Raw genomic sequence first — 18,530 nt, 5'->3', positions numbered from 1 at the left:
TAAGAGAAAATGTTTGTATGTAAGTGATTTCAATACAAATATTTAACCATTTAGTCAATAATTTCGATATTTGATGCTAAAAAAATATCCCTAATTAATATATTATCTAATAATATCTATTAAATATATGGATGAGTGAGGTTGAATAAAATAAATTGTTGATAAATATTAAGATAATATAAAACATTTTTTTCTCATTTAAAATAGAGATATTTTTAAACTATTTATATATTGTTGAAGATCGAAGTTGAGTTTAGAGGGGGATGAATAAACTCTACTCGTTTTTCTTTCTTCTTTGATGAGGTACTAAAATCCTGTTAGAGATAGTAGTTTATCTTGTGCGTACACCTTCACCTAGATTACAATAATATGTGCAGAAACAATCTGATGAAGTGGTAGAAAAACAATAATAACAGTAGGCAGCAGTTGTTTATGGAAGTTCGAAGATAAAATCTTCTACGTCTCCCCTTCTTCTGTTTCCAGAAGGTATAACTAAAAGACTTTGGATATTACAGTACAACTCTTGTACACACCCACTTCAGAAGGACTTACACCTCAGCCTACTGAAACTCTTAGTTAGAATAATGCGACACACAAAGTTCTGAAAAGACTCTTTTCAGATTACAAACTCTTACCGATAAATTATAAGTGATGTAAAGATTGTGAAGAGTATAAGAATCAGTAGCACAAGATGATCTTCAAAAGATCAGATATTAGCTATGAAGCGTGTGCTACTTTCCTTTGTGTTGAACTCTAAGTTTTCAAGGAATTTCGAGATTGTCTGATCAGTGAAAATAGCTTTGATCTTTGAAAAAGGATGTTATGCGAGGTGTCGTATCGTATAAGGATTTGTTCCATGTATATATATAAACGACTGAGTTCAACGTTCATAATCAGAGGATGTCTTCAGATAACTGATACAATCATCTTTATTACCAAAAGAGGTTCCTGCAGAAAAGCTATAAAACAATCAGTCTCGTTTTATACTTAATTGGGTAAAATGCATTAAATGACTCTGTATAGTATTTAATGCTGCAATTAATACTAGTACTAGGAACTTTAATGGTAACATTTAAAGTAGCAACGTTAGGCAATGTCTTCTACTGGTTCTGTATTTCTATCCTTTCTACTGCTTTAGTTTTACTAAACCAGTAGCTTCTGATAAGTTAGTCTACTGTTTTAGTTTTATTAGACCAGTAGCTTCTGATAAGTTAGTCTACTGTTCTGGTCTGCTGGTTTTAGTTAACATCGCCACAGTAAAATTCATGTCTAACATATATCAACATAGATATATGATTGAGAAAATTGTTTGAATATAAGTGATTTCAATGTAAATATTTAAGTATTTAGTCAATTTCGATATATGATGCTAAAAAAATATCCCTAAATAATATATTATCTATTAATACTATCTAATAAATAAATGACTTTCGTTTGTGAGCTTACTATTTTGCTATTTTTTTTACAATTCGTCATATTCATGATGTTATTTAAGTTATTTTTAATTTTAGTTTAAAAAGATCATTAATAGTGTACTTAACATAATCTAACTACTTATTATTTTAATTTAATTTTAGTTACTTAAATTTATACATTGCAGTCAAATTCATGAAAATATCTACCATATCAATGATAGATAATAATGGGAAGACGAAGGAAGATGAGAGGATGGAATAAAAATAAATTATTAATATATATTAAGTTCATATAAAACTTCTTTTTCCTATTTAGAATAGAGATATTTTCAGACTCTTTATGTGTCAATTGATATACGTGATTGAGAGAAATGTTTGTATGTAACTGATTTCAAACACTGTTTTTAAGACATTTGGTCAATTTTTTATATATGCTGCTAAATAAATATTACTAAATAATATGCTTCATTTGATCATTTAGTGTTTTTGCAATGAGATGAGTTTTTTAACCTAGCATTAACATGTTTTATGTTATATGTCATTTTTGTTGATTATGTTGTATGAATGTCATATAAAATGTCAATATTTCTCAAAGAATAAAATCGATTTTCAAATAGAAAAAATTCTTCATCCAGAAAAAGAAATACATGAAAAACAAAGTGTACACAATTCTCAGTCTATTTATAATGGTATGAGAAAAATTCTAAAGCTTTGTGGACACAATATATCAATTTTGTGAATTTTTAGTAAGTTGAAACATGAGTCAATTGCACTTTATTTCCTCCAATATCATCTCGGTATATTTTGAGGTGGCTAAGATGTTGTTTTTGTCTTCTTCTTTTTTTTAAGTCAAAGTGGCTAATTAGCTAATTCATTAGATATAAAATGGTAGTATTGAAAACTCATCAACAAATAAATTCACTTAGCCAAAATAGTGAAATACAAATATAATTCTACAATATTTCATCAAATTAATTTTGACTATCATAAAATGCTCATTAATCTAAACAGTTGTATTATAAGATGAGATATTGAATAAAAAAATTACTTTTATATATATCTAAATAATATCTCATATGCATATCTTAATTGCATTATTCCTGTCTCTTCTCAAAATTTTTAAAATGCAATACTTAATTTTGTATATCATTCCACAAGATATAAAATATTATAAACAAAATGTAAACTCGATAGAAGAAATTTGTTTTGTTTCAATGAATAATATAATATTATGTTCTAGACACAATAAATGAGATTGAACTTATATTATCCCCATGAGATTATGAACGCAATCATTATTCCAAAACTTCTAAAAAAATGACTAACAAGATTAATTTCCTGAATTGTGTCAAATTACACGAAGACAGTTCTAATGTATAGTAATTTGAATAGATTTTCAAGTATTATTTCTCATAGTAATTGAGAAATAATTGTAAAAAATTATTAAAAATCATATACGTGATGAGTATACTAAAATGGTTATACATATAATATAAAAACTGCGAAAAAAAATTGTTGAGATGTCAAAATCAACCGAGAAACATATTGAAAAATGTGTCATTTGGATAAAACAACTTTTCTGATTCATATATCGTCTATGATCATGATTTTTATTTTTTGTGTTTAGATTTATTTCAATTGCTATTCATATTTTAATTCATTTAAATATTATCAAAATTTCATTCATATATTTTCAGCATAGTAGTTGTTCACGTGCAATGCACGTATATTTTTCTAGTGTGTGTGTGTGTATATATATATATATATATATATATATATATATATATATATATATATATATATATATATATATATATATATATATATATATATATATATATATATATATATATATATATATATAATTTTAAAAAGATTACATTTTAACGTACACTTTTATAGTATATATATATAATTTTAAAAAAATTCAATTAAAATCAGATCATTTTAATAAGTCCACATAATAATTTATGACAGACTAAATAAATAAAATTTAAACTCTATCTCGTTCTAAATAATTTTTAAAGAAAGAATATTATTTCGGTAAATTGTGTGAAGCACTAAAGAGATTAAAGAAGTTCATAGAGTATGTTTTACACACGTGCATAGATTTTCAATCAATAAAATTTATTTTAATGAGCAACGTAATACCAAAATATATGATCTCCTATTTGTCACATCAAACTATACAGAGTTATTCGAACTCGAAAAACTCAATTTTGATTTTTTTAAAAATAAAATTAATATATATATACACACAGGAGCAAGCTCAGAAATTACTAGAGCTCGGCTCAATTACAGGTTCGAGCTACTAACGAGCAGCTCGACTATTAAATAATTGATGAATTGGGGTTGATGATAATTTATATAGGAGTAGGTCTCTTGTGAGACGATCTCAAGAATCTTTATCTGTGAAACTGATCAACCCTATCGATATTCACAAAAAAAAAAAGTAATACTACATAAAAAGTAATATTTTTTCGTGGATGACCTAAATAATATATCTGTCTCACAAAACACAACACGTGAAACCGTCTTACATAAGTTTTTGTCTTTGTATCGATGATAACATTAGTATTATGATGAAGATGGAAACTAAAAATGTCAAAATTGGAGGCAATTAAAGTTTTTAAAAATAGAAGTTGACGAACCTCCCAGATAAACAGAAGGCGATCTTCGTGTTAATAAAAAGACAAACAAATCGTTCTATTTTCTTCGATTAGTGCCCATCAAAAGAAAATCTACCGTAGATTAAGTTATATATTATGTTAATCAATATATTATATGTATATATAATGTAATATATTTCATTAATTCTATATAATTATTAAAGTATGTCTCCACCCTGATATGAACGTTGGGATTAAATATTATTCCCACTCGTACTGCTCCCTTCTTTAGTAGACCGTTGGAGGGACGCATCTTTTAAAAAAGAAACCAATTTCTTCCCACACCAGGAATTAAATCCAACCAAAATCATCAACAAATTTTCTTCGATCATGGCGGAGAGAAATAGCTCTCCGGTTCTACAGAATCAGACCCTCGATTCTCTTTACGCTTCTCTCGATCCCAAATCCCTGATTCTATCACAGTTCTCCGACTTCAGCAAACCCCAGTTCCTGCAACTCACAACTGAGAGTTTCATCCTCGAGAGAGGTCCCAGGTACAAAGAATACTCCGATTTCAGAGAAAAAAGGAAAAGAATGAAGAACTTGACAGAACAGCAAACCCCGGAAAAAGAAAGAGGCGGAACGCTGCAGCATCGGCCGATTTTGACACCTCCGAGGAAACAGATGAAGTTTCAGGGGAATTTGGATTTCAAAACTCCGCCTAAGAGGCCGAAGGGATCATCCATCTTGACCCAGTCCGTGCCGGATTTCTCGTCGGCGCTGAGGAAGGAGAACCGTAAGCCCGCTTCACCACTGCCGCCAATCAACGAGCGGTCTGTCACCCCACCGGTGGGTTTGTTGAAGAGCAGAAGGGTTTACGGTAACGTGGGAGGAGCGAGCAAATCCACTGGTTCTGCAGAGAAGAGGAGCGGGGGATTGATGGCGAGGAAGAGCTATGCGAGCATTGATGAATTGAAGGGACTTGCTGCTGTGGTAGGAAAAGGAATTGATAGGGAAACCAGAGGGAGGAGTGCCAGAGGAATTGGCAAGAGTTTCTTGGGCTAAAAGTTCTGAGATTGGGAAGAAATGGTCGATCAGATATATTCTTTTAATAATTGTTTTTAGTAAGCGTTTGGCTACAAATTTAAATTGATTTCTTTTGTAAAATTTGGGATTTTGCTGATGTTTCGATACTGGAACTGAAATCTGACGCAGGAGCTGCTTCTGGTTGTCTTTGTCAAACTTCCCGACTTTATTTTTGTCGAACTTTTCAAATGGAAACTCCTGTATGTATATTCCTCTGGTCTTTGATGGAAGTTAAGTGGTAAAAAAGATCATATTTTTCAGGTGTGAACTCCTATGTATTATTGTATTCGATAAAAGTTCAGGAAAAAAAATCATATTCTCCCCAAGACTCTCTCGGGTTTGAAGTCTGCCTTTTGATTTTTGCACTTAATGGTGTCATTGTCAATCCATGTTGCCAATATGGAAATAAGCATATATCCTAAGAAAGGCCTATAATTGCATGACAGGCTTTGACTGTAATACGCTTTTGGAGATCTACTCCAAATGTCAGTATAGTCATTAAATTAACAAAATTTATTATTCCACTAGCCATAGGGGACATCCATCTCTAAAATATTATACCTGATTCATGTAGTGTAAATTATGAAAGTTTGATTTATCGAGTTTATTTTCATGTATCGGTGAGTGAGACATTCAAGTATGTAGGATCATTTTTACATAATGACGAGGAGATTGATACGATTTATCATATAAAATACAAGCAAGATGACCGAAATAGGGAAATGCATCTGGTGTTTGGTGTCATCGTAAGGTACCCCTGAAAGTCAAGTGGAAGTTTTACGGAATAAACTGTAATGTCTCCTATAACATATGGATCCGAATGTTGAGCAGTAAAACATGCACATGGACAAAATATTAGTGTCTCAAAGATGATTATGTTAAGGTAGACGTACAAATATACAATAACGGATAGGATAAGAAACAAATAAAAAATTATGCAGTAATCAGATGTTAATTAATTAATACTTCTTGTTCTTGTCCTTGCCACCAGAAAATATGGAGCCCAAACCGAAGATATTAGCAAGAGGAATATGCAAAACAGGATTAAAGTGTAATCAGATGTTAATTAATTAATACTTCTTGTTCTTGTCCTTGCCACCAGAAAATATGGAGCCCAAACCGAAGATATTAGCAAGAGGAATATGCAAAACAGGATTAACTTTAATCCCATTGATCGAGGAATTCTTATTCTTCTTCAATGGCGGCCTCTGGTGATTTGCTGTACATGAAGCAGATTTTGGTTTTTCCCAATGCATATTCGGTGAATACTTGGCAATATTCTGCTTCGGGTTATTTGAAACAGACGAGCGTTTCGCGCTAGCCGCTGAGCCTGTCGAATAGCTTCGCGCAAAAATCGGCAGAGAGCAGAACCTTCGCGCGTAGCCGCTGCTGCAGCTCAAACTCGAGCTGCGCTTAAAACTCCAAAAAGATGGCTTGTGGTTCTGCTCCTTGTCTTCTGATTCTGCATCGAGCCTGGATGCTTTGGCGGAAAGACTCTTGTTTTCGGTAACTTCAAGACACTGAAGAGGTGGAGGTAGTTGAAGGGGCGGTCGAGATGGAGGTGGAGGTGGAGGTGGAGGCGGTGGCGGCGCATAGGATGTTCTTGATGGGTATAGTCTTTTCTTAAGCTCAGTGGTTATGATTTTTCCACCGGAGAAAAGCTCATCGGCGGAGGAGGATTCTTGATCGAAGCTTGCACGATAAGCACAAAAATCGAAATCATTACTAGACGAGGCCGGACCAGACCCAATGTGCTGTTCGATGGGTACTAGGTCTGTTTGCCGAAGATCATCGGAGAATGAGATCCGAGGACTCTTTCTCCCATTCTGGCTGTCGGGGAAGACTTCGATCGCCATGGCCCTGGAAATATATTTCAAATTCTTGGCAAGACTATGAATTAAGATGGTTATAATGCCACTGTATATTATAACAAACGGTTGGGACATTTGTGTTTTTTCAGATAAAAAAGAAAGCATTAAAGATTCAAAACCTAACATAATAATTAAGGGTGGGAAATGGAAAGACTGGAAATTGAAATTCCAACCGACGAACAGGACTGGTTTGCATGCAAGTCTTGATTAGGGGTTCTTGGAAGAAGGCCAATTTAAAGAAAATGTTTTTCCTATCACACACAAGAAATAGTCCTCACACCACACATTGATGTCAAATTTGAAACGAGGTCTCGAGTTTCAGACTCATTTATGACAACACATTCTTCCCCAACTTTAAAAGAAAAAAAAAACACACACAAACAATAGTCCAAAATTAAAAAGTGATGAAAATAGTCTTTTTAGAAGGAAAAATATTATTTTTAAGATTATTAAGTGAATTATTTGAGTGGATGCTTTGCAAGAACGATGGCTGCTCCAATTAATTTGACGGTGTTTTATTATCGTCGTATTATATATATTGAATATAAATTAATTTGTAATTCAGATTTTATTATATTAATGAAATTAATTCATCTGTTTTGTTCTGTGTATTATGTACGACTGATAAATTATTTCAGTTGTTATTAACTAGTCGTTGAGCTACCACTAATAATTAGTTATGGGACCTCCAATTCCTATATAGTTTAAAAAATAAATATTTGTCATCAATTTTTCTATATTTGAATTCTATAAAATTAAATTTCTTATGGAAGTTTTTGCTGAAATATATCAATTAATATCAATTATTTTTTTCATTTTAATAATTTTCTTGGACTTCATTTAAATTCTAACTTAAATTAGTTATGTTTTTTATTGTGCTATTTCATTGTCATTTGAATATATTCAATGGATTACTAAAAATAAATTTTAGTTTAATTAGATTTAAAAAAAAACTTCGAAAAATTATATATACATTTATATGAAGGACTCGTGATAAAGTATCTGAGTGCTTTGAAATAAAGAGTCATTCAAATAATTCCAAATTTAATATTGACAATGAAAAAAAAATAATCATTATTATTTTCAAACTAAATAAAACGAATTGAATTGAAAATAAAATTATATTTAATCAAAATTTGAAATTTATTTTGTCAAACTATTAATTTCTAAATTCATGAACAAATCTAATATTTTATAAACCTAAATTTAATTGTGCACTTAAATAATATTTATCAAAAAAGTTAATAAATTTGAATCAGAAGTACTTATAAAAGTGTGAACAGATAAATCGTTCATCCACATACGGCAAAAACTTGTGTGAGACGGTCTCACGTGTCGTATTTGTGAGACAGATATCTTATTTGAATGAAAAGTCATTGAAATAAATTCTAAATTAAATACTGACAAATGAAAAATTAAAAAAATTAAAATAATCATTATTACTTGTAAATTAAATAAAACAATTTAAATTGAAAATAAAATTATATTTAATCAAAAATTTAAATTTATTTTTTCAAACTATTAATTTCTAAATGCATGAACAAATATAATATATTATAAACTTAAATTTAATTGTAATTGAAATAATATTAATAAAAAATTAATAAATTTGAATCAGAAGTATCTATAAAAGTGTGGACAAATGAATCGTTCATCCACATGTATCAGATGATATGATGCTAGAAAAATATTGTTGTACAATTGCTATAATTAGAAAGAAATATATAGGAAATCAATCAATTTTTTCATTAGCTTTTTCCCACAAATTTTGATAATAAATTGAATGCTTAATTGTTTTAATTACTCTCATGGAATCTATTTTATTTAAGTCTCTACATATTTATATATTATCAAATAGTACTCAATCATAACAATAATCCCATGACATTTTATTTGTATTTGTAGAGTTATTTACATATAAATATATAATGACAAATATATTGACAAAAAGGTAATCAAATATTAAATAATAAAAAGCAATAAAAACTTAATTTGAACAAAAAAATATTTTTAGCTTATTCACATATATTATCACAATTGATACTTTTTCAGCTTATTTTTCTAAAAAAAAATTAAAGACCTCATCTATTATGTGAAGAAGAAAAAAGGTAGAGTCAAATGGTACATAGATAAAATTATTATGAAATTGTTTTAAAAAATGACACAAATGAGTCAAAAAGGAGTAAGAGCAAGATATTCCTACAAATAATTCTTAGTATAACGTTACCATACTAAATTGGAATTAGTTATGTTGGTGTAGCGTAAGTCTCTTGTGAGACGGTCATACGAATTTATCTGTGAGACGGGTCAACCATGTCGATATTCACAATAAAAAGTAATACTCTTAGCATTAAAAGTAATATTTTTTCATTAATGACTCAAATAAGATATTCGACCCACGAAATTGATCTGTGAGACCGTCTCACAAGAGTTTTTATGGTTTGTATAATGAGAATCACCAGTTGTGTAAATAATATATACAACTTAGAATTTAAATGAGAGGTAGAAAATAATCTATTATTAATTTTCTAATTTTATGTTAAAATTCTAAATTTCTATCTTTTGATGCCTTTGAATTTGTATAGAGGAATATATAATTTTATCTATTTACAATTGTAAAAAAATTAATTTATGACAATTATATCACTTAAATTAATATGATATAATAAATTTTAAAATATGAAAAAAAAAAAGTTAGACCATTAAAAATATGATAGTATCATCGTTCATATGTCACTTCTAAATATTTCTTATTATCATGAGTCGCAATTTGACCATCCCGATTAATAATTAATAAGAATTTATTATTCATTGTTATTACTATCTCATTATTATTTATTATCTCATGCCTCATCATTTTGTGTTGTTAAATTTTATTATTTTTAATTAACAAAAAAAGAGGAAAAAGTTGAAGAAGTTAGGCACGATATGAATCTAATTTATGGATAACCTTCTAATAATAATAAATTGAATTGGAAAATATTATTATACTCAAGTAATTATAATTTATTATAATTCAAATTTATTAAATTATTAATGTCCAATATATGTAGAATTCATTAGTAGTATAAATGATTTTACTTTTCAAACGATAATAAGAAACATCTTAAAATTAAATATATAGTGAAAAAGATTTCAAATTTTCTGTTAATAGCTTCAAACCTTAGCAAATGTAATTCTAAAAAAATGAGAGGATAATGATTATGATGATACATGACACTGAAGATTAATTTAGAGTTGTGATATTTTTTTTCCTCTTTTCTAAGATAGAATAGTGTTATTTCAATTATTAATTTAAGAAAATGAATCTCCGTTTAATAAAATTGTTGGAAATGAAGTTTTTTTAGTTCAGTGATTTAAGCAAATATATCTAGGCCATAGAAGGAGTTATGGATGACAACTCACTACAAGAAAAAATACTTATAGTGACATTCATAAATGTTATCATATTCAATATTTAGTGGCATTTAAGTTTTAGTGACACCTCCAACAAATGTCATCTATTCCAATGTCGTCTTAAACTTACTGACATTTTTTAATGTCATTATAAGATGTTAATGACAACTTCATACGTGTTACTAATAATTCATATAATGACAATTTTAAATGTCAAGAAAACTCATATTTAAATACATTTATAGATGCCTTGTTATTAAAGTAACAATGACAAATTTATATGTCAGTTAAAATCATTTGTAATGACAACTAAAAGTGTCGTGTATGTAATTTATAGTGACAATGACAAATGTGGGAATATTTGGGTTGGATAAATATAGGAGGAGGGAAATTAGATAAAATAAACGTGAGAATAAAAAAAACATATTAGATTAGTTATCCTGACATTTTTAATTGATGTCATTTTTTATATGGAGGGAGACAATTATTTTCCCTCCTCCAATATTTATCTAACTCAAATATTCTCACACTTATTTATAGTGAAATTTTTTAGTTTTTAACGATTTTTTATGATGTGGGAAAAGTAATTGTTTCCCTCCATATAAAAGATGATATCAATTAAAAATGTCATGATAACTAATCTAATATGTTTTTTTTTTATTTTACACATTATTAATTTTTTACAAGTGTCATTATTAAGTATTTGTAACAACATTTAATTAAAAGTGTCTACAAAAAAGTGTCACAATAGCCATTTATTGTTGTAGTGACTGTCCCCACATGTTTGGGACCCTGCGGGGAAAACCCGAATCGGGGCAGATATGAGCTTATTATTCTCATCTCCGAATTCGTCTCGCCCCGCCCTATTGTCATCCTTACGATATTTACGTGGTTATAGTTTATAATATAAATTAAAATGAAAAATTGTTGTCACATATTCTTAATTATTTCAAAATTATAAGTAAGTATTATTTTATATTTTCAAGATGTAATTTTTACATTTTAAGAACATTATTATCAATTAATTGATGTAATGAGTAGATAAATATCAACATCATATACTAAAATATTTTCTTCCACTCTTATATTACTTAAATAATTAAAATATAGTCATATACTTCTATTTACACTCTTATATTGGTTAATCAATTCAAATCCTTTAATATTATTGTATTTTTATTGTTATATTAGTTCAATTCAGTACTTAATCTGATAAATCATTATTTCAAATTCTTATAATTTGTTTTGATCTATCTTTTATCGAGCGAAATATTGTTTGATGGATTGGATCGCGTTATGCAAAGATTAAAAATATTTTTATTATTAATTTATTTTATACTTATTTAGATTATGGGTTCACGTGCGGATGCACATGCTTTTATGCTAGTAATCTGAAATGCATCAAATTATTTATTCGAATTCAAATCATTCAATCCAAATATAACCACAAAATTTCATTAAACATGTGTGAGCGAGAAAGCATGTACACAATAAAATATCCATTTATTGTATACCGATAATCTGTGTGTAAAAATAATTGTATACTACTTTTTTTTCTCTATTTGTTCACACTCGAGACAGTTTCTCTAATTCTCAGTAGCTTAACTCCCCATTTTTTTCATTGTCCACTATCTGTTCAACTTCTGACACCCGTCATGAATTTCTCTCACGAGATAAGCTTATTCAAATACACTGATGTTTTGTTAAATTTAAATTATTGGGTTTGAACAATTAATTGAGCCCAATTTAATTTTTGATGAGAACAATATTTATAAAGTTTTATCATAATAGAGCCAAAAGATTGTGTTAGTCCCTTATTATTTTTTACAAATACGATATGAACCTATTTAAATATAAATTAATTATAAAAAAAAAAATATACAAATATGTAATTTGTGTCAAAGATCATTAGTATATGAGTAAGTCTCATGTGACGGGTCAACCCTACCCATATTCACAATAAAAAGTAATACTCTTAGCATAAAAAGTAATACTTTTTCATGGATTATCCAAATAAAGATCCGTCTCACAAAATACGACCCGTGAGACCGTCTCACACAAGTTTTTGCCTTAGTATATATATTTACATGTGTACAGATAGGATAGGATAGGATAGGATAGCCGTCCTCTTGAAAAATGAAAAGATTTATAACTTTAAAACTTTCACGGGAGACATGGAATAACATAAACTATCATAAAGTTTGATGTTGCTATATTCGAGCATAACAGAACCACAAATCCACAATACAAAAGTCAATGATAATCTTCTTACATAATTATTGGAAAGTGTAATTCTCTTTATTGGCACTGAATTTTTTGTGTTTGGATTAATGTATGAGATAAAATATTAGATTTTATATAATGTTTAATAAAACAATAAGTGTTTCGGCCGTACGATGATATCCAAATCAATGTTATGTGTTAGATTTTTATAATTTACAAAGAATACAATTATTGAAAAATTGTGAAACAATATTTGTTTATACTAGAAAAAAGCGGTCGAAACATAATATTTAAATAGTTATTTGATTTAAAATATTAAAGTTACAAAGTCTTCAAGTATTCATCAGCACTCCAACTGAAAACATGGGATTTTCGCATTTATTATTTTCTGCATGACTGTCATCTTCGAACATAATGAAGGCTAAACGAATTTCTCCATTTGCATATTTATACAAAGGCCGGTGGACAAAAAGAAGGATCGGGTGCCTCTTACAACACGCTTTTGCTTTATAATTCACATATTCTCGAAAACGACTTCGAAATTATTCGGCGTCCACCTTTGGTATTACGCTAGGAAGGTATTTACGGGAGAGAAGAACTCCTTCATTGAACAAAGAGGGAAAAAATACAATTGAATACAGTAACTGTACAACTAACATCTATTTATATGTGTTTAGCTCACTAACTACCTTTCTTTTCATACTAACTACTCACTAAACATGCTGGTGTTATATATAACTTAATACCCCCCTCTCAAGATGTACAGTATATGTTTTTCACGGACATCTTGGAGAGTAACCCGGAAAGTGTAGTAGAAGGCAAAGGCTTGGTAAACATGTCTGCGAGTTGAAGGTGAGAACTGATTGGAAGCAGTTTGATCAGTCCATGAGCGAGCTGGGTTCTAACAAAATGGCAATCAATCTCGATATGCTTTGTACGTTCATGAAAGATGGGATTGTGAGCAATGTGAATAGCCGAACGATTGTCACAAAAGATCGTGGCTGGAGCAGTAGGTGCTGTATTGAAGTCTCGGAGAAGTTGAGTGAGCCATAAAACCTCGCTGGTGGTGCTAGCTAATGCCCGGTATTCGGCCTCAGTAGAAGACCTTGAAACTGTAGCTTGCTTTTTGGCTTTCCAAGAGATTAACGCATCACCAAGAAAAACACAATAGCCAGTGACGGACTTACGGGTATCCATACAAGAAGCCCAATCAGCATCTGAAAAGGCACGTAGCTGCAAAGATGAAGAGACAGGAAAGAAGACACCTTGACCGGGAGCTGCCTTAAGGTATCGCAACAGATGATGAACAGCCTGCAGATGTGGGGTACGAGGTTTAGTGAGAAATTGACTAAGCTTGTGTACCGCAAAGACGATGTCTGGCCTGGACAACGTGAGATAAAGAAGGCGGCCAATGAGACGACGATATTGAGAAATGTCCTCAAGAAGATCACCATCTGTGGTGTTGAGGCGCAAACGAGGTTCCATAGGAGTAAAAACAGGTTTGCTTGCTAAGAAACCAGCGTCCTCTAATAGCTTGAGCGTGTAGTGACGTTGGGATAAACAAATGCCTTGCTGAGAACGAGCGATTTCAAGACCGAGAAAGAATTTGAGAGCCCCTAGATCTTTGAGCTTAAAATGTCCCTGAATAAATTTCTTCAAAGTCTGTATCTGCTGTGACGATGGCCCAGCAATGACGATATCATCGACATAAACAAGCAACGCAACAAACGAAGAACCTGTGCCTTTGGTGAACAATGTATTATCAGATTGTGACTGGGAAAAACCAAACTGTAGGAGAGCTTGAGAAAATTTTGAATACCACTGCCTAGAAGCTTGGCGCAAGCCATAAATCGATTTATGAAGCTTACAAACGAGCTTGGAAGGAGAGGGAATATGAGGAACTTGCTTGGCATAACCAAGAGGCAAATCCATGTAAACTTCCTCCAAAAGATCACCATTAAGGAACACATTGTTCACATCGAGCTGTGCAAGGTGCCAATGTTTGGTGGCAGCCAAGGCGAGGAGAACTTTGACAGTGGTGAATTTAGCCACTGGGGAGAAAGTTTCAAAAAAATCGATACCTTCTTGTTGAGTGTAGCCTTTGGCAACGAGACGAGCCTTGTGTCGATCCACGGACCCATCCGAGCCATATTTGGTTTTGTAAACCCAACGACATCCAATAGAATGTTTTCCAAGGGGTAAAGGAACAATGGACCATGTGTGATTGGTCTCCAAAGCCTCCAGTTCAGCTGTCATGGCCTCTCGCCAATGAGGAAAGTGAACTGCTTGATGATAGAATTGAGGTTCCACTTGGGAAGAAATGTTGAGTACAAGATTCCGATATGACGGAGAAAGAGCATCATAAGTAACACAATCTCCTAAAGGATATTGGCACTTGGAGGGCAATGGAGCTGCCGAATGCAACAGATTGCAATGATAATCACGAAGATACGAAGGTGGATTCGTAACTCTGGACGAAGTACGAGTTCGAATGGACTGCCGAGATGTAGTGCATGAAGAATTGGGCAGTACAGAATCCAAAGAAGGTGAACAAACACTATCAATGCATGGGGAGTCCAACGACATCGGTAAAACCACAGTAGGAAACGGATCAGGAGTGGTGTTGATTGTGCCCAAACGGCAGGGAAATGTGGACTCATGAAACACAACATCTCTGGAAATAAAAACCTCTTGAGTTTGGATGTCAAGGAGTTTGTATCCTTTGACACTAGGAGGATACCCTAGAAAAATACAAGAGCGTGCTCTAGGGGACAGCTTATCTCGATGAGCCGCCAATGTAGATGCAAATGCAAGACACCCGAAGCTACGAAGAGTAGAGTAATCAAAAGGCTTTTTATGTAGAAGTTCATAAGGAGACTTATTTTGAGTTCGAGGAGAGGGTACCCGATTGATCAAGAATGCAGCCGTCAAGACACAATCTCCCCAAAATATAGCGGACACACCCGACTGGAATAAGAGTGCTCGAGCCACATTGAGGAGATGTTGATGTTTCCTTTCGACGACCGAATTCTGCTGAGGAGTCTGCACACAAGACAATTGGTGCAAGATACCCTTGGCATGACATAACTCAGTGAAGGCAAGTTCTTTAGCATTGTCCGTTCGAAATGCTTTAATCTTTTTGTGAAATTGTGTTTCTATGATGTTATAGAAACGTGTAACAGCCTGCTGAGCATCGGATTTATGGTGCAGTAAGAAAACCCATGTGAAACGAGTACAATCATCCACTAATGTCAAGAAGTAACGATGATTATTATGTGTAGAAATCTGATGTGGTCCCCAAACATCACAATGCACAAGATCAAAAGCATGTGCAGATATATGTTGACGAGAAATAAATGGTAAACGTCGTTGTTTAGCTAATGGACAGATATGACATGCTTTACAAGTATCAAGACTCACAGAACTACAATTCAGATTGCTTCGCAAAAGCTCCATAACCTGGATGGAAGGGTGACCCAGACGCATGTGCCAAGTATTCACAGTGACTTGATTAACAGCAACACATTGAGGCTCAGTCCAATTATCAAGAACATACAGCCCTTCAAGAAGTCTACCCTTGCCAATCATCCTCCTTGTCAAAGTTTCCTGGATAATGAATGAATCATGGCAGAAACATATCACGGATTTGTTATGACAAAGCAGTGAACTCACCGATAATAAATTGAACTTGAATTCGGGAACATAAAGAACATCCGTAAGAACCAAATAGGGGTTGATTCTAATGTCACCACTGAACTTGACAGCAACTGAAGCTTGATTCGGCAAAGTAACCATTGAATTACATATTGGTTTGCATGTGAGAAAAAGCGAAGCATTCGAGCATATATGACGAGAAGCTCCGGAATCAACAATCCAACATGAGGACGAATTCAAGACACTTGAAGCAGATATTGATAAACAAGTACCTGTGGTGTTGCCAGTGAGAGTAGCAATAGGTTGGCTGGTTTGACAATCAAGGGTGGACAAATGTTGAGCAAACATTGTCATTAATTGTTCAACTTGGTCTTTGTTGAAGTTCTGAAGCACATTGTTGGATGAAGTGCTAGCAGGACTTGAAGAGATAGAAGAAATCGAAGAGATGGGCGTTCCAGAGAGCTGATTGGCAGTAGCAGGGGAAGGCTTGGATGGAAACTTCCCTTTGAACTTGTATCCCGGAGGATAACCATGTATTTTGTAACATGTTTCAATCGTGTGCCCATGAATGTTACACTTTGTACAAAAAGGCCTTTCCCTCTGTGATGCATACCCTTTGTAGGTGGAATGTTTCTGTGGTTGCTCACTTTTGACAGCAAAAGCTAAGCTTCCAGTGACATTATTCCCTGAATACCGAGAATCAACAGATCTCTGACGTTCTTCTTGCACAATCAGTGCAAAAATACGATTGATTGGAGGAAGTGGATCAATCAACAAGATTTGGCTCCGGACTTGAGCAAAGGAATCATTAAGACCCATCAGAAAACTCATGATGTAGTCCTTTTGAAAATACTCATCAATCTTTCTCACTCCATCACAATTGCACATACCGCAACTACAAGCAGGACGAAAGTTAGATAATTCTTCCCATAGAGCCTTAAGTTTCGTGAAATACACGCTAACAGGCTCTTGTTCTTGGCGGCAGCTAACCAATTCTCGTCGTAATTGGAAAACTCTTGGGCCATTGCTCTGTTGAAAGCGTTCTCTGAGATCTTCCCATATCTCCGCTGCAGATTCAGAGAAGAGAATACTGGCGGAGATCTCCTTCGAAACCGAATTCAATATCCACGATATGACGATATTATTGTTGCGAGACCAGTAATTGAGAAGATTTAACTCATTGCTTGGAGGTTTGGCAACTGACCTGTCGATAAATCCCAATTTATTCTTGACCGATAAGGCGATTGTCATAGCTCGACTCCAGGAAACATAATTTTCTCCCGTAAGAACGTGCGAGACCAGCGTGAGGCCTGGGTTGTCGGAATGATGCAGAAAATATGGACTCGTCGGATCATCAATGGCGGACTGACCAGTTGATGCGGATGAGCCAGACGCAAGTACAGGAGCCATGAAAGTAATCCTCGGTGAATAGAGATTCTGAGGAGAGATCGCTCCTGAGAAGAAAGATCGTCGATCGCTGCTAGACTCCGATCAACTCTCGATGTGCGGAAGTTTTTGCTCTGATACCATATTACGCTAGGAAGGTATTTACGGGAGAGAAGAACTCCTTCATTGAACAAAGAGGGAAAAAATACAATTGAATACAGTAACTGTACAACTAACATCTATTTATATGTGTTTAGCTCACTAACTACCTTTCTTTTCATACTAACTACTCACTAAACATGCTGGTGTTATATATAACTTAATATTTGGAATTGTCCCAACTTGATATAATCGCATTTTCATATTTGTTCGTGCGTTTGTAATTAGTTTCACAATCCAATCAATTATCAATTCCTCATTGTCAAACCTACGTTTTATGCTCTCAACATTTTATTTCTCATTCGACAAATTTCGACTTTATGAAAACTAATGTATGATATGTATGTAATGATGTATTTATTTTATATTTTGTGAATTTTAAATTTTTATTTTTTATCGTAAATTTTTACTTTTAACAAGTCCAAATAACTGGCTATTCATTTTTTATGATACCAAAATCAAAGTAAATAACGACTTTATGACACCTAACTTAGAAGGTTCGATTTACACTTGGAAAAGTATAAGATAGTGTGCTGCATATATAAAATTACATGCTACCTTGCCACATACTATTTAATATAAAAAATCCATGGTATAATATCCACGATATTATAAAATCATGCATTATTTAAAATCAAACGTAAATTTTCTAGTAAGTAAGGCACAACATGTGCCTGATTTTTTAAAAATAATTTTTTAAAAAATTATTGATTTTATATATTGTACCGTTT

At 32.3% G+C, this 18,530-nt stretch overlaps 2 protein-coding genes across 2 annotated transcripts; one reads left to right on the top strand and one right to left on the bottom strand.

The window, feature by feature from the left end:
• Nucleotides 1–4,008: 4,008 nt before the first annotated feature.
• LOC140804647 (uncharacterized) lies at nt 4,009–5,319 on the top strand. Its single transcript, XM_073160727.1, has one exon. The coding sequence runs from the start codon at nt 4,415–4,417 to the stop codon at nt 5,087–5,089; it is 675 nt and encodes a 224-aa protein (XP_073016828.1). The 5' UTR covers nt 4,009–4,414; the 3' UTR covers nt 5,090–5,319.
• A 753-nt stretch (nt 5,320–6,072) lies between these two features.
• Nucleotides 6,073–7,262, bottom strand: LOC140805032 (uncharacterized). Its single transcript, XM_073161212.1, has one exon. It carries the CDS (start codon nt 7,105–7,107, stop codon nt 6,181–6,183), a length of 927 nt encoding a protein of 308 aa, XP_073017313.1. The 5' UTR covers nt 7,108–7,262; the 3' UTR covers nt 6,073–6,180.
• Between the last annotated feature and the right edge of the window lie 11,268 nt (nt 7,263–18,530).

This window comes from Primulina eburnea, chromosome 11 (assembly GCF_022965805.1).
Source record: "Primulina eburnea isolate SZY01 chromosome 11, ASM2296580v1, whole genome shotgun sequence".
In the NCBI taxonomy this organism is placed as follows: domain Eukaryota; kingdom Viridiplantae; phylum Streptophyta; class Magnoliopsida; order Lamiales; family Gesneriaceae; genus Primulina; species Primulina eburnea.
Note: the sequence above shows the minus strand (reverse complement) of the source record. Positions and strands in the feature narration are given on the sequence as shown.